At 44.6% G+C, this 21,416-nt stretch overlaps 1 protein-coding gene across 4 annotated transcripts in view; it reads left to right on the top strand.

Annotated features, from left to right (window-relative positions):
- ADAMTSL1 (ADAMTS like 1) overlaps nt 1–20,347 on the top strand; it is a 956,812-nt gene extending 936,465 nt beyond the window's left edge. For all 4 annotated transcript variants that reach the window (XM_077966031.1, XM_077966030.1, XM_028835141.2 and 1 more), the window contains 6 exons: nt 2,659–2,871; nt 4,413–4,593; nt 7,225–7,432; nt 15,197–15,306; nt 16,100–16,320; nt 17,863–20,347. In XM_077966031.1, the coding sequence (XP_077822157.1) occupies nt 2,659–2,871; nt 4,413–4,593; nt 7,225–7,432; nt 15,197–15,306; nt 16,100–16,320; nt 17,863–17,969 (1,040 nt within the window). In that variant the 3' untranslated portion in view covers nt 17,970–20,347. The remainder of the gene's footprint in view (nt 1–2,658; nt 2,872–4,412; nt 4,594–7,224; nt 7,433–15,196; nt 15,307–16,099; nt 16,321–17,862) is intronic.
- The last annotated feature ends 1,069 nt before the right edge of the window (nt 20,348–21,416 follow it).

Genomic DNA, 21,416 nt, shown 5'->3' with positions numbered 1-21,416 from the left:
GTAGCTTTCAGTGTTCAAGATTTTTGTCTCTCAGTCCATTTTGTGCTGCTACAACAGAATGCCTGAGACTAGGTAATTTATAATGAACAGAAATTTATTGGCTCACAGTCTTCCTTTGCATCCTCCAAAAGGGAGGAAAGCTTTGTTTTCACATGGCAAAAGGTGGAAGAGCAAAGAAACAAATAAGGGCTGAACTCACCCTTTTATAATGGCATTAATCCAACCCATGAGGAGAGAGCCCTCATGGCCTGATCACCTCTTAATACTGTTACAATGGAAATTAAATTTCAACATGAGTTTTGGAGGAGACCAGCATCCGAACCATAGTAGCCTCCTTGCTTAAGTTTATTCCTAAGTATTTTCTTCTTTTTGATGCTGTTGTGAGTGGACTTGTTACAATAACAATGAACAATCAGAAAAGAAAAACATCTGTCTAACTCACATGGCCAAAGCCAGAAGGGGGAAGTATAACCGCTCTCTCATGGGAGGGCACTGTCAAGTTGCATGGTAGAGTCAGCGGATACATGAAGGAGTGAAGAATTGGATCATATAATACTACATCCCATACTGAGCTTCCAGGGGTCCATTTTTAGGTTTATCTTTTTAGAACCCTCCCTTCCAAATAGTCTGCTCCTACCCTCTCACTACTACCTCACTACCTCAGGAAAAACAAAAATGAAGGGGAAAAAAGTAAGTGAGCAAAGAAACAAAGGAGGTGGCAAGGTGCCCAGCTGAACAAGTAGCAAGTATGGGGGAAAGAACGCAGTCCAGGAGTCAGGTAGAAGGCCTGCTGCACAGTCTCAGGAAGGTCTCCTAACCTCTCTAGGCCTCAGTTTCTTCCTCTGGTGGTGAACTAGATGATTTCTAGGGATTCCCCATCTTGTATAAATTTTAACAGTTCTATCCCTGGATTCACAAACAAGAAATATTAGACCAGGTGTGGTGGCTCACATCTGTAATCCTTGCACTTTGGGAGGCTGAGGCGAGCAGGTCACTTGAGGCCAGGAGTTCAAGATCAGCCTGGCCAACATGGTGAAACCTCGTCTCTACTTAAAAATATGTGTGTGTGTGAGAGAGAGAGAAATTATCTGGGCATGGTGGTGCACACCTGTAATCCTAGCTACTTGGGAGGCGGAGGTTGCTGTGAGCTGAGATTGCACCACCACACTCCAGCTTGGGTGACAGAGCAAGACGCTGTCAAAAAAGAAATGAAACATTAGAAAATCCCTTCTCTCTGTAGATGCATAGGCATCCACCCACACATCCACAGAGGGTAGCCACCTGTCTTAGTCCAGTCAGGCTGATGTAACAGACATATCATAAAAACTAGTGGCTTATAAACAAAAGAAAATTGTTTTTTACAGTTCTAGAGTCTGGCAAGTCCCAGATAAGTGCAGCAGCAGATTAATTGAGGGCTTGCCGTCTGCTTCATAGATGGCAGCTTCTCAATGTGTCCCACATGGTGGAAGGGCCAAGGCAGCTCTCCAGGGCCTCTTTTATGAGGACACTAATCTCATTCATGAGGAAAGAGCCCATGTGATGGAATCACATCCCAAAGTCCCCACCCTCTGAAACCATCACCTTGGTGATTAGAATTCAATATGAATCTAGGGGGTACACAAACCCTCAGACCATAGCACCATCTTTGTGCCTCATATCTCATCATTTCCTGCCTTGCATCTACAGTTTTGAGTGTGTTTTCTAAAAATCTTATACCAGCTTGGGATCTCCCTGGAAGAGGGAAGATAGTCTTAATTATCTTATCTTAACTCTCCCCAGAGCAGTAGGTACCAAACAGATATTTTTTCTAAGTGAACTGAGGGGAAAAAAAACTTCAGATTCTTTAATTTTCGATGGCTTTAATGAGTTTTACATATCCAAATAAATTCTCTGTAAGTTGCTGGGGCACAAGGGCGAACACAGCAAATACCCTGTCCTTCCAGGAATTTCTCTCACAACTGCAACCTGTTTATCTTACTGATTCTACACTACAAAGTCCTAGGTAAACATGATGATATCTGAGTTTATTATATCAAAATATGTTTGATGGCTCTGTAGAGATGTATAATATTGTACATGTCCAGCGCAGGCTTTGCAAAAGCCTTCAGAAGACAAAGCCTTATGCAGAAAAAAAGATCCAGGTTTGAAATTGTGTTCCTAGTCTCTGATGAAAACAATTTTGACTGGAAAAATCACATAACAAGTAAAATGAGGGAATATGATACTTTTACCAATTCAAGTTTGTTTCTTAACTATTACTATATAGTATGGTATTTTTTTCCCAACATATTGTATTTGAAGAAGGAATCTGTCAGAAAAAAAAAATCACTCTAAGAACTACTTATCTTGAAAACACTGTTCAAGGAATGAAGATTAACTGTATCATTATTTTAAAGTTAGTATAGGGACATAAACAGAAATAGGTACTTTTGTTATCCAATAATTTTACTTAATTGAATGAATTATAGTCACCCTCCTAGAAATTCAGAGAATAAAAACATCTCCTGTTCACTCAGGAATGGCAAATATAATAAAAATGCCATGGACAAGGCCACATTGTGTGTACAGTTTCTAAAGCCACAAAGACAGTAAACCAGTGCACCAGGAATGTGTTCCTTATGGCTTTACTAAGGCTTTCTTCTTTTCCTCTCCTCCTAGGCTGCCCCATCACAGGTCACCCTGTCCCTAATATCACCTGGTTTCATGGTGGTCAGCCAATTGTCACTGCCACAGGACTGACACATCACATCTTGGCAGCTGGACAGATCCTTCAAGTTGCAAACCTTAGCGGTGGGTCTCAAGGGGAATTCAGCTGCCTTGCTCAGAATGAGGCAGGGGTACTCATGCAGAAGGCATCTTTAGTGATCCAAGGTAAGAAACCCTGCAGGCTTTGCAAACTGGACTAATTTCTTGAAGAAGAAAGCCCGTTTGGGAATCTAACTATCTAGTAAAACAAAGTGATTTCTGATCTTCAGTGGTACCCAGGGCATGAAAACCGAAGCTGTGCCATGTTTCCATATAGTGAGACCCTACTTCTGTCAACATGGCTCTTCAGAACAGCCATCATGCCCCTCCCAGCAGAACCTGGAAAAGCCAATGCTGCCTTCAGAAATAGGCCCTTCTGCTTATAATGTTGCTGTTGCTCAGGACCATGGAAACACCACTATATATCAAAGTCAGATGTGATTCCTTTATGCTGATTTAACTAGTACAGATCTCACACACACGAAGAGTAGCCTGTTTGGTTACTGCCTCCTGCCTAGAGAGACAGGCCTGGTGCCTGCTGATCATCCTGAAGAGTCTTCAGCTTTAGTCATAAGCTGAGGGCTTTCCAGGCACCTTTCCTTTGGCCCTGGCAAAGAACAGACTGTGAAGCCCACATGGCTCATGCATTAACCTTCCAGGAAAACAGGCATGTCAGAAAGCCTTTGGGCGGGGCCTGGCCTTCACTGCACCAAGAAAGAGTTGTAAATGAGGCCAAATCAGTGGGAAAGAGGGGAAAGTGGCCTTTTTATAGAAACTGTGTGAGGCTTTGGAGTTTTCCGCAGGCTAGTTCAACCTGTGGCCTGTGTGTGATATATTCCAAAATGAAGGATGCAATGGGAAGGGACAGAGTTGTGTGCCAAAATGGCACAAAAAGATGGAGAAAGGGAAATCTTTCTAAGCAGATAAGTTTTCTTCCTAAATATCTTCCTTCACCATTTGGCTTTTCAGACAGGAAAACAAATGTTCCATTTTCTCGCCAGCCAGCCAGTATCTGCTGAAAACCAGAAGCCAGGGCCTATTTGCAAGACTTGTAATACACAACTTTGCAAATAAGCACTCAAAATCTGCCACCTCATATTTATTTCTAACAGCTTTCCTATCAGTGAGTCCCAGACCCCCAAAGCAACTGGCTTTCTTACTGACATCATTGTCTCATGTAAATAAGCACTCTCTGTATAGGCTTTTTTGGGTAACATTTGCAAAGTCCAGCTCGAATCTGTACTGTGATGGTTAAGTATTTACTATATTTATATATCTTTGTAGAAAACAAAATCACTTTCTGGTGAACCAATGAGGAAAGAAAAGGACTGTAGCAAATATCTTTAAAAATAAGATGACCTATGGCATTAATTAAGTACCCTTCGTACGTCAGGCACTGAGCTACTTTATTTCCTGTCCCCACAGTAACTGGGTAAGGTGAGGGTCACTGTACTCATTTCATGGCTGAGGCCCCTAGAGACCACGTGAATTCCCCAAATAGTTCGGGAATGGTGCCCATCGAGGAGCGGGGCCTCATTTATAATAGCTCCTCTCCTTCAGGCCACAAATCCACCCCTTCCACCCTCTCCCTGCCCTGCTCAGAAGGAATTCAGAGTGTGGGCAATTAAGCTATATTCTTTTCTACTCTGCTCCTCCTCCCATGACAGATTACTGGTGGTCTGTGGACAGATTGGCAACCTGCTCAGCCTCCTGTGGTAACCGGGGGGTTCAGCAGCCCCGCTTGAGGTGCCTGCTGAACAGCACGGAGGTCAACCCTGCCCACTGCGCAGGGAAGGTTCGCCCTGCAGTGCAGCCCATTGCGTGCAACCGGAGAGACTGCCCTTCTCGGTGAGTGCGGCGGACACTGGCTCAGACCTCCCCACCCTAGGATGGGCCCTCACTTTTATCAAGGTCGATGGCGAGCCCTTGAGTAGCACTGTGCAGGGAGAGATGCCAGCCAAGGAGCTGTTCTTCCCTCTAGGCACAGGCTTGTCAGGCCTCTCCACCCTGCTGAAAATATCCTCAGACTACACCACCTCTCTCAGCTCTGTTTATTCCTCACCCCGCTAATGGTCAACCAGGTTTCCCAAGTGCCTGACAGGGTCTGTTCAGGGAGCAAGAGCATCCCAGGCCCTAGCAAGCCATAGACTCCCCCACCCATCGTACAGTAATCAACTGACTCTGAGTTGTTTGGAGAAAGCAATGTCTTTTCAATTGAAGGGCTGAGGAAACAATGATTACTGGGCTCCACCCGCCCTCCAAGTCTAACCTTAAACACCCGTGCTAATCAGTACTCCAGTTTAGTTGGGGAAATCTTATCTTCCTCTTTTCTACAAAGGCTTGCATCTCACTAAAGTTGAAATAAATCTTTGTTTCCGATAGTAGCCTCACGCTCAGCATTTGGGTTCCTTGTGTGGCCCAGCATGACACCCAAGCCTCTGCCATCTTCCTCATGCTTCAAGAGGCTATGAGTCCCCCTGTGCACCCCATCCTCTGTCCTCAGCAGTAGTTAAGTGGATAATAGATGGGCTTGGAGTTAGCACTGGTGTGGTGCTCAGAGCCTGGGGGGACTTGGCTCTGCCCTCAACCCTCAAATGCCCCTTTACTACCTATCTGTAGGACTTTCATACAATACTTAGGCAACTGCTTTCTGTTTTGCCAGCTGAGTCCTAAGGAGCAGCTGAAACCAGGAGAGACTCAATGAAATATGAAACATGCTCATTAATATCAGCAGTTTGACTTGCTGACGGGAAGGTTTCCACAGGAATGATTAATGTCCTTTTATACCCTTCCTGAACTGTAACATACCCCGGCCCTTTCCATTCTCAAACCCCCCACCCCAGCTCCTGAAAAATTGCTGAAACGTATATTTGGAAATAAAAGTTGATTGAAATGCAGGCCTGACATTCACCAGGGACATAAGAGGCTGGAAAACTGCCCTTGCCAAGCTATGCAAAATGAAGAAGAGATCTCTGAGGTGCCAGGAACTTTTTGACTTGATTTGGTGATGGTCAGAGTCAATCAGCTTAATTTACTTCTGCCAATGAAATAATAATGGCTGTGTTTTCTTGGATTTCAATGCCCCCAGGAGTTTTTAAACACCTCTTGCCTGCTTCCTAAGTGGCTCTGCTCCTGTGCGTTGGAAATCTGCATGCAGTCATCCCTCTACAAGGCAAAAGAGCAGGGAAGTGGCCACAAAACTAAATAAGTCACAGATCCAGATTTAGGAGGAATTTGCTCCCCTTCCCTGCTACATGCCTCTCCTGAAAGCCACATGTGGCGCCGCTTGGCTAGGACGTAGCCATAGGTTCACTTTGCCTGCCAGATGTTTTGAACACTTAGTATCCTTCTTTGCACATGAACAAGTGTTGCCCTGGTTGTCTCTTTAAGATACAACTGGGTAACCCTGCTGTGACCCAGGTAGCTGCTTAAACCATTTTGTTAGATAAATTTTCTCAATCACTAAAACCAAAGAGTGGGATTTTTTTTTTTTGTTCTAGATTACATGAGCAACAAGTCTTGCAATTTCCCCAAGCTGTCTCCGTCTCTTTGAGAATTATTACAGGGCACACACATGCAATGAGAATCCCTGCATGTTTGTATATGGACCAAGGATTTCAGAGTGTTCCCAGTTTACAGGCTGGCTTTGTGAGAAAAGTCCATTTGTCACAGTCCCACTTTTGGAACCTAACATTCAGAGAACAACTATCTCTACCACGTATGCAGCCCTCTGAGAGGTATAAGACCTATAGACTATAACACCAAGAGATGGGAGGAACTTTACCTGTTTCTGAGGGATTGACCAAAATGTGCGGCAGGAAGTACACTGAGCACTACCAGACAAAAGTTTGACTTCAGTGAGGCCCAGATTACTTTCTGTGTCAGGAGGTGACACAAATTTGGATCTGACTTCCCTAGAACCTTGGATCTCCTTTAGGAAGTACAAACACTGCAGTTACAAAACAACAAATTGATTCTCTTACAATTTTGAAGGCCAGAAGTCCACGATCAAGGTATCCGGAGGGTCATATCACCTCCAAAGGTTCTAGGAGAGAATCCGCTTCTGGTGGTCCCAGGTGTTCCTTGGCTTGTGGCCACATCACTCCACCTTCAGCCTTTATGGTCACATTATCTCCTCCTCTTCTCTGTATGTAATCTCCCTCTGCCTTTCTCTGTAAGAACACTTGTTATGGCAGGCATATAGGGCCCAACCAGATAATCCAAGATAATCTTATCTTAAATCCATAATTACATCTGCAAAGAACCTTGCCACATAAGGTAACATTCACAGGCACTAGGGATTTGACATGGATATCTTTTGGAGGAGTCATTTTTCAGCCTATCTTTCCAAGTATATACTGTGAAAAGGGTACTGGCCCCAAATCAGTGGCAAGAGCAGGGATGTGGGGTGGGGAGGGGATCTCTTTTCCCCAGGGCTTGTCCCTTTAGGGCTCTCCTGACACTTCTTCCTCTCCCCAGGTGGATGGTGACCTCCTGGTCTGCCTGTACCCGGAGCTGTGGGGGAGGTGTCCAGACCCGCAGGGTGACCTGTCAAAAGCTGAAAGCCTCTGGGATCTCCACCCCTGTGTCCAATGACATGTGCACCCAGGTTGCCAAGCGGCCTGTGGACACCCAGGCCTGTAACCAGCAGCTGTGTGTGGAGTGGGCCTTCTCCAGCTGGGGCCAGGTGAGGAGCCAGAGAGGTTGTTATTTGAAAGCTAAATCTAAAGGAGTGGACGCTGCCACAGTAGGAAGTGAAATGTTATCACTGCCACCTCCTCCTTTCACATTCTGACTGGCCAGGTATAGCTTTTGTTGGTTGTCCAGCTGAGACACCCTCAGAGCAGCAGGCTTTTAATTCTTTGTGTAATTCTATGAACCAATGTGATTGAATGTTTTTAGGCAGTTAGCAATTCAAAACATCTTCTAATTGGCCATCTATACATTATTACATTTATGTCCTCCACTCCCACCCTTAGGTGTGTCCTTTGGAAAACAATCACTTGCAACTTTCTGTGGCCATCTTTAACGAAAATCAAATGTTTTTGGCCATAGAGTTCACGTTCCAACTCATAAGCCATTTGTGTCCCAGGTAAGTTGAGGCTACTGCTCAATGCTAGCCAATCAACATGCCTAACTGGAGACTCCTTTCTGGAGCTTCTACTAACGCTTCCTTATTTCCAGTGACATAATGTATATGCTTCATAATCAAAGAGGCATGAGCTCCCCTTGCCTGGGGGAATATCATCTCTCTCTTACCTGGAAAAGCCCACTTCTCATAGCTCACATACCTCTCAAGACAGCTCTGCTTCCAGGCCCTTGAGGCTTATTGGTAGTTCATAAAATTACAATAGCAAACAGATCTGGCTACACATGAGAGATGTTTCTGCACTGTGTCATCAAGGTCACTCAAGGGGGGACATATGGTGCACCAGTGATTGTTTCCTAACAGAAAGAAAAATACATATGTCTTTCTCCTTTTCTCTATTCCTTCCCCTCAAAAAAATTCACCCCCTCCTCCTCTTTTCTGCAACCCTCCAGGACAGTATGTTTCAAGCTTTAATGTGAATCACCTGGGAATCTTATTAAAGATGCAAATTCTAATATGGTATGTCTTAGGTAGAACTTGGGTTGCTGAACTTCTCAAAACTTCTGGTAACATCAATGCTCTTAGACCAAGGGCTTCACTTGAAAGAGTAGCAAGGCTTGAGGCATTACAGATTGCAGACAAATGCTTCATCTCACAATCCTGTTGATGTCTCTCTGCTGGTAATATTGCTGATATTGTGCTTCAAACTGTAGATGCTTCTCAAACATCCACACTCCACTCCTGTGAGAATGAAAGTGATGATAGTTTCTAACAAAAAATTCCTTTTGGAATAGTGTTAGACTTCATGAAGGCAGGCAGAAGGAAAAACATTTGTATAAGAAAACCATGCCGATTTTAGTCCAAGTAAAACTAAGACCACCTTCTTAGCTCCAAAAATCTGGCTTCATGTAATAATTCAACTTTCTTCTTTTAATCCAACATACATTTATGGGACACCTGTCTTGGGAGGGGAATGTGTCCCATTTATAAGCATGTGTGAAGAAATGAAGGGAAAAGCAGCCCACAGTGTTTGCAGGAGAATGAAGTGGCAGAATAGAAATAGAAATGTGGCCTGGAAAGCAGGTGCAAGATCATAAAAGGGTCTTGTATGCTGTACAAAGAATTTGGATTTTATTGTAAGTGCAACTACAAAGATTTTTAAGAAGGAGTGGCACAATCAGACTTTTAAGATTACTGTCTGGCCAGGCACAATGGCTCATGCCGGTAATCTCAGCTACTCAGGAGGCTGAGGCAGAAGGATCACTTGAGAGGTTGAAGCTGCAATGAGCTGTGATCACACCACTTTCACTACTCCAGCCTGGGTGACAAAGCAAAAACCTCTTTTTTTTTAAAAAAAAAAAAAAAAAAAAAAAAGGTATGCTGTCTGCAGTATAGTGATCAAATTGGCAAGTGAGAGGACTACAGAAAGAGAAACCTAATCTAGGTGAGCAATTTTGGTGGTCAGAATGAAGGTATTGAGCAGTGCCAATAGAGAGGAATCCATTTCTCTTTATAAGTGTGATTCACATGGCTTCCATGAGCCATTGGATATCAGGGATGAGAGAAAGGAAGGAAGTCAAAATTTTACTGGAGGGTCTGAATTGAATAACTAGATAGGAATATAGAAAAAAGAGGGTGGATTCGTGCTATATGGAATTGTTTGGGACATGTTTAGTAAGAGATATCTAAGTACAGACGCTCATTAAGTAGTTGCACATATAGGTCTGGGGCTTAAAAGAGAACTGTGCTAAACACTATCAATTTGAAAGTCATTAGTATACAAGTGGTGGCTAAGAATCATAGATGGTATCACCCAGAGAGAGGGAAAGGATCAGATTAAGAAAAGGCACAGGACAGAACCCTGGGGAAAACAACACTAATTAACCTGGGGGAAGAAGAGGAAAAAAGATTAACCTAATGAGTGGGAAAATTCACAGAAACCAGTGGAGGAGCTTTATCAAGAAGGAAGGAAGTCAATGGTATAAAAATACATCCAACAGAATAAACAAAATACAAAATAAGCATTGGCCTTATTTTGTACATACAGTGCATATTCGAACTTGACTGATAGGCAGTCACTGGTAACTCTGTGAATGGCAGTTTCAGTGTAAAAGTAGGCAGTGTAAAAGTAGGCACTGAAATCAAACCAGCAATAGGTTTAGTTACAAATGAGAATGGAGGAAATAAGTGCTTCCAGGGACACATTACTCCTTCAAGAATTCCCAGTGTAGTCAAGAGACATTAGCAAAATGGCAAATTAGGAAGCTCCAACTCCATGTTCTCTTATGGAAGCATCAAAAAAACAACTAGAAACTGGCTGAACTAACCTTATAAGTGTTCTGGAAAACCGCCCAAGTTCTATAGCAACCAAGTAAACAGCCAATAAAGAAAAAGCCATCTTTAAGATGATATGAAATTTCCTGGTATTTTCATTCATCCTTGCCCCACCCCTCCTCCATGTGGCATGGTTTTGATCTTGACAACGTAGCAGCCACTAATTGTGAAATCTGCACAAGGACCACAGACCTGCAGACACCTGGGAAAAAAGATTATGGGTGGAGACATGGGGGAAGGCAGAGCATCAAGACAAATAACTGAAGGATGCTGGGCTTACTACCCAGGTGATGGGATGGTCTGTGCAGCAGACCACCATGGCACACGTTTACCTATGTCACAAACCTGCACATGTACGCCAGAACTTAAAAGTTGAAGGAAAAAAAAAAGAAATATCAAAGACTTGATAATGTAAAAATATACGGACAGCCAAAAACAAAAGAGTCTGGTGCCTCCCTCCCCTCTCTTACCCTGTGACAAGCCAGCTCCTCTTGCCTTCCTCTATGATTGTAAGCTTCCTGAGGTCTCACCAGAAGCAGTTGCTGGCGCCATACTTCTTATACTACCTGCAAGACCATGAGCCAAATAAACCCTTTTTCTTTATTTAAAAAAGAAAAAGAAAGAAAAATTATAACGTCCAGAAAGAAAAAACTATCAACCAAGAATTATCGGGCAAAACTCTCCTTCAAAAACAAGGGGGAAATTATGACATTCCAGAGAGCTTGTTACCACTATTCCTGATTACAAGAGATGTTAAATGGAGTCCTTTGAGTTATAACAAAAAGATGCTAGATAGTTAACTCCAAGCCACATGAACATATAAAGACTCTCCAATAAAGATAAATAGATGGGCAGGCATTAAAACCATTATTATTTTGTTTCATAGCTCCACTTATTTTCTATAGATTTCAAAGAAATGCATAAAAAGTAATTATAAATCTGTTAGTGAATATATAGCGTATAGATACAATTTTCACACCAATAATGTAAAGTGGGGATGGGAAACAGAGCAGTACATATGTAGAGTTTTGTATGAAATTGATATCAAAAATCAAATTAGATTGTTATAACTTTGGGATATTATATGTAATCCCCATGATAACAACAAAGAAAATATGTATAGCCAAAAGAGAATGAGAAAGGAAGCAAAATTTGTCACTACGAAAAAGCAACTAATCACAAAAGACAACATAAGTGGAGGGAATGATGAGGGAAAGCTATAAGATGTACATAAAAATAAATAATAAAAAGGCAAAAGTAAGTTCTTCCCTATCAGTAATTACTTTAAAGGAATTAAACCCCCAAAGACATAGATTGGCCTAGTAGATGTTAGAAAAAAGACATGATTCAACTCTATGCTGTCTACAAAAGACTTGCTTGGGATCTAAAGAAAAAAGTAGGTTAAAAGTGAAGGAATGGAAAAAGATAGTCCATGTAAATATAAAACAAAAGCTGAGGTAGCTATACTAAATCAAACAACATAATGATAATATACCAAGAAAATATAACAATTATAAACATGCATGCGCCAAACATCAGAGCCCCAAAGTATATTAATCAAATATTGACAGAATTGAAGAGAGAAATAATTAGTTCTATAATAGAAACTTTAGAAACCCACTTTCAACAATGGATAGGACAACTAAACAAAAGATCAGTAAAGAAACAGAGTAACTGAACAATACTATAAACTAATTGGAGTAACAGACATACAGAGGACTCCACCCAATATAGCAGAATACTTGTTTTTTCTCAAGTGCACATGAAAAATTATCCAAAAAAGGACTGTATGTTATGCCAAAAAATAATTCTTAATACATTTGAAAAGAATGAATTTATACAGAGTTCCTTTTCCAACCACAGGGAAGGAAACTAGACAAGTGAAAACAAAACCACAACATACCAAAATGTATGGAGCACAGAGAAAATAGTGCTAAGAGAAAAATTTATGGCTGTAAATGCTTACATTAAAAAAGAAAGACTTCAACAACTTAACTTTACACCTTAAAAATTTACAGAAAACAAGCAAACTAAACCTAATGCTAGCAGAAGAGGATAATAAAGATTAGAGAGTAGTAAAGAAAACTCAGCAAAACCGAAAGTAAATTCTTCAAAAAGGTTGGCCAAAATAGACAAACATTTAGCTATATTGGCAAAGAAAAAGAGAGAAGACTCAAATTCCTAAAATCAGAAATGAAAATGGAGACATTACTACCAGTATTACAGAAATAAAAAGGATTGGCCAGGCATGGTGGCTCATACCTGTAATCCCAACACTTTGGGAGTCCGAAGCAGGCAGATCACTCGAGGTCAGGAATTCGAGACCAGCCTGGCCAACATTGCAAAACCCTGTCTCTGCGAAAAATACAAAAGTTAGCCAGGTGTGGTGGTGGGCGCCTGTAGTCCCAGCTACTTGAGAGGCTGAGGGTCAGGAATCGCATGAACCCAGGAGGTGGAGGTTGCAGTGAGCAGAGATCATACCACTGCACTCCAAGACTCTGTCTCAAAACAAAAAGAAAAAGAAAAAAGAAACCAAGTGTTAATCAAAAGTAGAATGGAAAATTCAATCATGGTATGTTCATAAAATAAAGTGCTATACATCAGTGAAAATGAACAAACTTCAGTTATGTACATAATACACTGTAAGAAAATACCAGATATAAAACAAACATGAAATATGGTTCATTTATGTAAATTTCAAAAACAGTCATAAACTAAACTGTTTTAAAAGTTAAGTCTCAGTGGTTACATGTGGAGAAGGGAAAGAGAGTAAAGAGTAGGCACAAACTAGGCTCCTGAGTTGCTGACAGCATTTTATTTCTTCACGTGTATACAGGACTAGCTACATAAGTTGTGGGGCCCATTGCAACATGAAAATGTCAGGCTGCTTGTTCAAAAACTATAATGAATGTCAAGGTTGACAGTAGAGCGTCAAACCAACTACAGTTTCCTTCTAAGGGTGTAGGGACATCCATGCAGCTAGCTTTGCTTTTATACAGTTGTCCCTTGGTATCCATAGGTGATTGATGTAAGGAGCACCTGTATATACCAAAATCCACACAAACTCAAGTCCTGCAGTCAATCTCACAGAACCTGCATATACAATAAGTTGGCCCTCCATATACATGGGTTTCGCATCCCAAGACCTTTGGTTGAAAAAAAAAAAAATGTATAAGTGGACCTGCCCATTTCAAACCCATGTTGTTTAAAGGTCAATTATACTCACTTTATAGAACTCCCTGAGATATACTTCATGTTTTAATCACTTTTTTTTTTTTTTAGAGATGGGGTCTCACTATTTTGTCCAGGCTGGAGTGTAGTGACTGTTCACAGGCATGATCATGGTGCACTATAGCCTCAAATTCCTGGGCTCAAGCAATACTCTTGCTTCAGCCTTCTGCATAGCTGGGAACACAGGCATCAACCACCACACCTGGCTGTTAATCAGTTTTCTGTATGCACACTGTGCTTCACAATAAAAAGTTATTTTTTGGCCAGGCACAGTGGCTTACTCCTGTAATCCCAGCACTTTTGGAGGCCGAGGCAGGCAGATCACCTGAGGTCAAGAGTTCAAGACCAGCCTGACCAACATGGTGAAACCCTATCTCTACTAAAAATACAAAAAATAGCCGGGCATGATGGCATGTGCCTGTAGTCCCAGCTACTTGGGAGGCTGAGACAGGATAATCACTTGTACCTGAGAGGCAGAGGTTGCAGTAAGCCGAGATTGTGCCACTGTACTCCAGCCTGGCGACAGAGTGAGACTCCATCTGAGAAAAAGGAAAAAAAGTTCTTTTTTAAAATATGTTTAAAGAGATAAATTTTAGCCACTCAGGAGGCTGAGGTGGGAGGATCACTTGAGCCTAGGAGTTGAAGGCTGCAGTGAGCTGAGATTGTGCCACGGCACTCCAACCTGGGCAACAGAAAGAGACCCTGCCTCAAAAAAAAAAGTCCCGGTTATTGGTGTTAAGGGGTTTTTTTTTTTTTTTTTTTTTTTTTTTTTTTTTTTTACATTTACCTCAACCCTCCATGTGTTTGTGAATAATAGTGTCAAACTGGACCCTTCAGAGTCCAGAAGAGCAATAACTAACCTTGGGCACAGCTGTCTGACCCAAGAGAGCTACTTTTACCTTAAATCCTGCTCTTTCAGTGGTTCTTAATCTTTGAGGTCATGGATCCCTTTGAGTACTTGATGAAAGCTAGAGGGAACCTCTTGCTAGAAAAAAGCCAATAAACACAAAACTTTTGCTTATACTGTTAAGGATTAACACCCCAGCACCACCCCCAGTGGAACCCTAGGGACCCAAAGACCCCCAACTTAAGAGCCTTTGTTCTCAAGTGACCTCCATGGGATGCCTATCCTCTTGTTCTACTAAAATAGCAGATGTTGGCTAAAGGCCTGCTGCTTTTGTATTTCACAGACAATTGTTGCTAAGTGTATTTACTGTGACAGGGTCAGGCTCCATGAACTCTGGGGAAAGTTTAACAATCTCCATGAGCACACAGAAGAGAATATGAGGGGGGACTCTGCATACCTAAGTCTGCTTTCTGTTCAGTCATCCTAGGTTTAACCTGCAGAAAACGAAGCCAGGGAAAGAAAGGATGGAGTTGGTTATTTGGATGACTTTAGCAAGAAAACGATAAACCATATTACCCTCTCTGCTCTGAAGGGGTGGAGCTATTTAGGGGTCTTCAGTTCTAAAGTCTACCACCACATTCCTAGCATATTATGCCAAAATATCTTTCATATGGTTAATCTCAGAGGGGCTTGACTTTCTCTTACTGGTTGTACACTACCATTAGCCATTTGCTGGCAGAATACCCACAGACCACAGGCAAGCTAACCATCCCATAAAGAAAACTTATCAGTGAATGTCTTTTAGTTAGCCCAAAGAGGGGAAAGATGAATGGTCTGAGAGCCTCCAACAAGACCTACACAAGGATCTTGCATCCCATGCAGCCCAAGCGTGGCGGCCTCCACCCTTGACTTGGCTAATGTGCTGTATGTTACCTTTTTCTGCTTTCCAGTGCAATGGGCCTTGCATCGGGCCTCACCTAGCTGTGCAACACAGACAAGTCTTCTGCCAGACACGGGATGGCATCACCTTACCATCAGAGCAGTGCAGTGCTCTTCCGAGGTAAGAGAAAGCCCTGAATCTCCTTTTCCCAGCCCCGCGTCAACGGCTCGGAAAGATGGTGCTGAGTGAATGTTTCTCCTCCAACTTACCACAGACCTAAGCCCTGCCCTCTCACCTCCATTCACCCCAAGCCACTGGCCTCCCCAGAGGCAGATGACTCGGTGTTGGTCTTGTGCTTACCTAATGGGCTAGGCTGGGATTTTCTCTCTCAGGGATGAAAAGTGCAAGGGTGTTATTCTTCTGAGAGAGGCCTCATACCTCGAGAGACCCACACTAGCCCCAGGGTGGGCAGGAGGTGAGGTCTACACAACGGCCACCAAGTCTCAAAGGTTCAAACCCCTCACTCTTGTTGACCTCCCTCTAGAAGTTAGGCTAAGATGAGAGCCCTTGTTCCTCAGTCTCGACCTACCATTCCAATCCAGTCCCCATCCTTATAACACTTCCTTATAGATGTCCCCCTGGGGCAAGGGGACTCACCGCCCCCACCTCAGAGCCCAGCCTGTGAGACCAGGCTCTGCCAGTGTCCACATGGGGGAGAGCTCATTCTTCAGTCATGCGGTGAGATCCATATTCATTACAGAGAAGAGCAAAGGGAGGCCCAATAAGAGGAAATAGCCTTCTTGAGATCATATGGCCATTTAGTAACAGCACAGAGATTAGAACCCAGGTCTAGTAATGCTGAAAGTTCTTGAGGAATCGCCTAACATTTCTGAGTTTGCAGCACTGTTTTCACATCTGCCCTGATTCAGCCCCCACAGAAGCAAACCTTAACCCTTCCACCATCCTTCTGCAGGCCCGTGAGCACCCAGAACTGCTGGTCAGAGGCCTGCAGCGTACACTGGAGAGTCAGCCTGTGGACCCTGTGCACAGCTACCTGTGGCAACTACGGCTTCCAGTCCCGGCGTGTGGAGTGTGTGCATGCCCGCACCAACAAGGCAGTGCCTGAGCACCTGTGCTCCTGGGGACCCCGGCCTGCCAACTGGCAGCGCTGCAACATCACCCCATGTGAAAATAGTATGTTCCAACCCCCAAGAACCTTCTGCAAATTCCCCACAGAGCATCAAGTGCAGAGAGCAGTCCCTGGGACCAACCCTGAGCACAGGGCATGGGGTCAGCTTCCCCAGGGATTGTGAGCTGGTGGTGGAGTTGAGCATTTTCAGTGGGGTGCATGGGTGTGTGCAGAGATGTGTATATAGGCATGACAGGGTATGCCCCGAGGGCTTCCACGATCTCCATCCTGGCCCTGAGAGAGCCAGGTGCTGTTGGTCCAGTGCTGGAGGAAATCAGCCTCCAGTTCCCCTGCAGTCAGTCTGGCTGGTGCCCACAGGGGTTGACACATCAACAACTCTCAGGGGCCAGGCTACTAAACAGAAAGTGCTGTTAACTCTGAAGGCACACAGACTGCCTCCCGCTCAGCCAGCCAGCTCTGCGCCCATCACAGCTCTGCTTCTCACCCGACACGGACCTGCTGACCCCCTCCCTCCCAGCCCCACAGGCATCTCCTGGAACTGTCCAGGACGCCCCAGCCTTGGAATTTGATACTCACTTCACTCCCTCCTCCTCATCCCAATACTGTCATTTGTATTCCAGTTGGGAAGGAGTTTAGTTTTTTTCTTCCTCTGAACCCAAATCGGAGGTACTTACCCATGAGAAAGGCGGCAAAGCTTGAGGCAAAGAATAGGAAGTAAAAAACAAATGTAGCTGTGCAGTTTTCTCCCAAACTGGGCCTCACTGAGCAATAAATTCCCAACACTAAGGCAGATGCCATGTAGGCAAAAAGACCACTTCTTTTTACACACTGGGGGATGGATGATCTCTTTGTACTCGGGTAGTGTTAACCCATGTTTGTGTCAGTGGCTCACCATGCTCAGAGAGAACCAATATTCAATGCACATAGTTAAAACTTACCAAACCAAGTCCGCACAATATTTAAGATCATCTAATCTGTGCCAACACTGAACTAGAACATCCTGGTGCTGTGTTTAAGGCAGAGTGGGTAGAAGGAAGAGAGACTGGAGGGCACATGAAAATAAACCTTCACAGAGAAAGTATGCCCAAGTGCCTGGGGATGGGGGTATCCGACGCAAGCCTCACTTGCATACTCCTGCAAAGTGGGGGAGAATGCAGTCCTGGGAACCATCTTAAGGAGGAGAGTCATTTACTTAAAATACCAAAACCCATGGGAAAAGGCAGGTTTGCCTAGGAGAAGAGGTGATCACCTAGGAGATGAGGTAATCCCAAGAAGGAAGAGAAAACAGGCATCTTCAGGAAGTAGAGGGAGCTACAGAAAAGAAGCAAACAAACAGCCCAGGGAGGGGCCCCATCATTCAGCCAGACAGACGGCTGCAGGCTGGTGCCACCCCCACTGTTGGCAGCCTTGGGGAGCAGGTGGCTGAACTCTGTCAGAGTGAGGCTGGAGAGCGGTGGCCACGGCAGACCCCAGGATGTACCCCAGTGGCTGAAACCCCCGGCTACATATCACGCAGGCTGCATTCATTCGTCTCTGTTTCACATCTCTTTTCTGTCCCCTCTCCCCACCCTGTCCTCCTTTCCCAGTGGAGTGCAGAGACACCACCAGGTACTGCGAGAAGGTGAAACAGCTGAAACTCTGCCAACTCAGTCAGTTTAAATCTCGCTGCTGTGGAACTTGTGGCAAAGCGTGAAGACAGGGCATGGGGAAGCACTCTACCCTGGCCACATGAAGGACTCACGCAACCACCTTGGACAGAAACTAAGCTTTCTTCATTTTATTTATTTATTTCCCCCTCCCCACCCCACACACACCCTTCCAGCCTCCTCCACCTCCATCCTCAAGCATGAGGACGTCCGCATGTTTTCTCTTTCAGTTAGCTGGAGGGCGGGATGTTGGGAAAGGAAAGGACAGATGTCTAAAGGAGGTTGCAGAGCAGGCCAGGCAGACGGGGAGGCTCCCTTGAAGAGCTTCCTCCCTCCCAAACCTGGGTCTCAAAGACCTAGGAAGAGGCAGGCACAGTCCCTGGGGACAGCAGGGAGCCAGAAGGTTTGTAGCCTATTGGTGCAAACATTGGACAAACACCTGTGTCTTTCCTAGAAGTGCACTATCAGAAACACAGGAGTGTGTTGCTGCTTTGTGTCCTCTTCCCCATCTGTCCCTTTAGTCATGGTTAGGACAGATGGGGAGGGGACACCATGCTGAGGCAGAAACTAGCCCAGAACTCAGTTCTTCTAGTGGGGGAGTGCAGAGAGAGGAGAACTCAAATCACCAGTAGGGAGAGGTAAAAAAGCAAACAAAGCAGGCCCTAAGGCACACAACGTTGCAGAAAATGAAGAAGGGAGGGGAGGGGAGGGACAGAAGCAAAAAGGAGCCTGTGCGTGTTCCCCAGTGGGGCAGGGTGAGCAGGGGCTTCCAGGCTGCATGAGGCTCACGGACCGGCTCTGATCCCATGCATGTGCGCATGCTCAGAGCCCTGCTGCCCACGACAGAGCACTGCGCTGCATGGGAGTCCCCACTCCCCAGGCTATCAGAGTCAACATCCTGCCTGTGCAGCTGCGGCAAAGCCAGCGAGAGGTGGGTCTGGCCATGCAGTAAGGCCACCCTGGCACCTGTTTATCTCCATCGGAAGTCCTCCAGCCCTGCACTAACTGCTGCTGTGGACCAGGCCATTTTTAGCATGAATGGGCCAGGTTTTCTGCCTTCTAGGACCTTTGCTGCTCCACTGAAGGGCCAGGGACTATGGTCAGCTTGTCAACATCAACCCGTTAACTAGTCACTTTGCCAGAGAGTATCTGTCAGGCTGTCAGGCTGTAGCAACCTCTTCATTCCAGAGCTGGCCAGGGACTGGGGTGGGACAGTGGGTTTACGCGCGCCCCACCGTACACCCTCCCTCTCCCAGCCTCCACCCCAGCGGTCTGCAGGCCCTCCCGCATGTAGTATTTATCTAGCAAGGTGGGGTGGTGGAGGCAGCACCCTGGCAAAACAGCTCACACACTGCAGCCACGCTCATCAGCTGTGGTGAGGCGGCTGGAGCAAAGTCAAGCAGCAAAATGAAAACTCTGGGACTCTTTGGCAAAATCCTCATTAAGCCAGGTAATTTTTGCCTCCTTCCCTAGAGTGACCTGAGATTAGGAGCAAGGGTGGCCAGAGTCCCTTACCTTCAGATAAGCCTCCCCCCTCATGAAATGCCACTCACACTGGGGCTACCACTGACATCAGGGCTGCATTTTCCAGCCAGCCTGGAAGTAAAATTTGAGAGGAAGACAATATTAATCTGTGTCCCCCCCCCCACCAGTGAGCTGTGGACAGTTAAGTTGTGTCTCTTTCTTCCTCACCACAAAACTAGGCTCTAAGAAATTATGTTACTAAAAAATCAGTGTAATGTCTGTTTAAAATAAAAGAGAATGTTTTCTATGTCTGTATATCTTTTGTGAATATTTATTAGGATTTCTTGTATAAAAAAGTGCAATATTAATAATTGTACATTGTCATCCAGAAAAAAAAAACTATTGGGGGGACTTTATTAACTTCCTGCAGTTGTGTTCCTGTAAACTTGGTAGTGATTATTATATTTTTCCTATTTTTAATAGAACCTGGTGTTTAACTCTGGATCCATTCACTGTACAGGATGTGTTGTAAAAACTAACATGGGATGCTGAGGCAGTAAGAGAGAATTCATTTGTGGCGCAATAGTTGTGCACGGAATGATAAAGACAAATTCCATACTACTACTAATGTGGTTAATTATTTCTAGTTCACTAGCGATTGAAAAGCAGTGGTCACTATTTACATTTCCTAAAGAACAAGCAAGCATCCTCCAGCTCCATGTTGGGTTGGAGCAGTTGGCAGTGGGTCTCAGTGAGCTGGGAGAGCCTAGGTTTGGGTGGGAAGCAGAGTGCTCCTTGCATGAGATGAATGTACATTTAATGTTTGTTCTGTAAATTGCAACTCAGCAGCACCACAAGACAATGAAGCCTGCTGGCTAATGTGGAAGGAGGCACTTTCTCCTCTAAAACACAAAACTGTATTTGTATTTTTTGTACAGATAATACAGCTTATTTATTTAAATCTTGTCGTCTGAGTCTCTATTAAACTCAGCCTTCCCCTGGTGGTTTATGCAGGGAGCGAGAGAAGTCCCAGTCAGTTGGGTGGTTCCCAGCCAGTTATTTGTGTCTGGCTGAAGTGGAAGGATTGCAGTTTTCATCTTTACACAGGAAGCTGGGCGCCCACGCCTAGAAGTGCTAGCTCTGTAAATAAACCCAAAGAAGCTGCATTTGTAGATGTACACACATTCAGGCTGAGTGCAACCGAACGAGATGACAGTTATCTCACTGACAGGCCTATGTGGTGGGACGATGGGAGCCACAGTACCTTCAGGAAGTGAAGCGAACAGGGATATCTCTTGGGAGAGATGCAGACTTGGGTGTGGAATTATCCTCACTCATCAGGCTTCCTACCAACAGAGACACACACAGTGGGAGGCAGCTGCATAGTGAAAGTTCGGATGTATGCTATTAATAAAGACTAACACTTATACATCACAACTACATTTAATCTTCACATCAACCCTATGATTATCTCCATTCACATATGGGAAAATAGCAGCCCAAAGAAGCCCAAGGTCACCCAGCTGGTGGAACTAGGAATCAAAGTCAGGCAATCCTACTCCAGCCAAAGACTCGATTTGACCCACCATGCTGCCTCCCGCCCCGCTGCCTGCAGCTGCTGTGCCACAGCCACCTTTGGCAAGCATGACATTCTTCCCTACTACTTGAAGGTTGGTGGTTGACAATAACAGGACATTTTACTGAAATTGTCACTTTCTCCTGCCCTAAAGGCAGTTCTTTTACCATGACAGCACTTCTAGCTCCCTATTTTTAAAGCATTTTAATAAAAACAGCTACTGTAGGAAGTGTCGGGGGGAAAAAAAGGCACACCTCTAGAGCTCTTCATAAACAGGCCCTAGTGAAAGGGCAGCATGTTGCCAGGCCCAGAAGATGCCCACGCAGAGACTATGGTGAGAACTGCTACAGAGGACCCATGGCCTGAAAGCCCAACTCCAGCCGGTTTGCCAGCAGCTCGCCCCGCAACATCACAGGCCTGTCAAACAGTGTGAAAATATACCAGAAAGCTCTTC

This window comes from Macaca mulatta, chromosome 15 (assembly GCF_049350105.2).
Source record: "Macaca mulatta isolate MMU2019108-1 chromosome 15, T2T-MMU8v2.0, whole genome shotgun sequence".
In the NCBI taxonomy this organism is placed as follows: domain Eukaryota; kingdom Metazoa; phylum Chordata; class Mammalia; order Primates; family Cercopithecidae; genus Macaca; species Macaca mulatta.
Note: the sequence above shows the minus strand (reverse complement) of the source record. Positions and strands in the feature narration are given on the sequence as shown.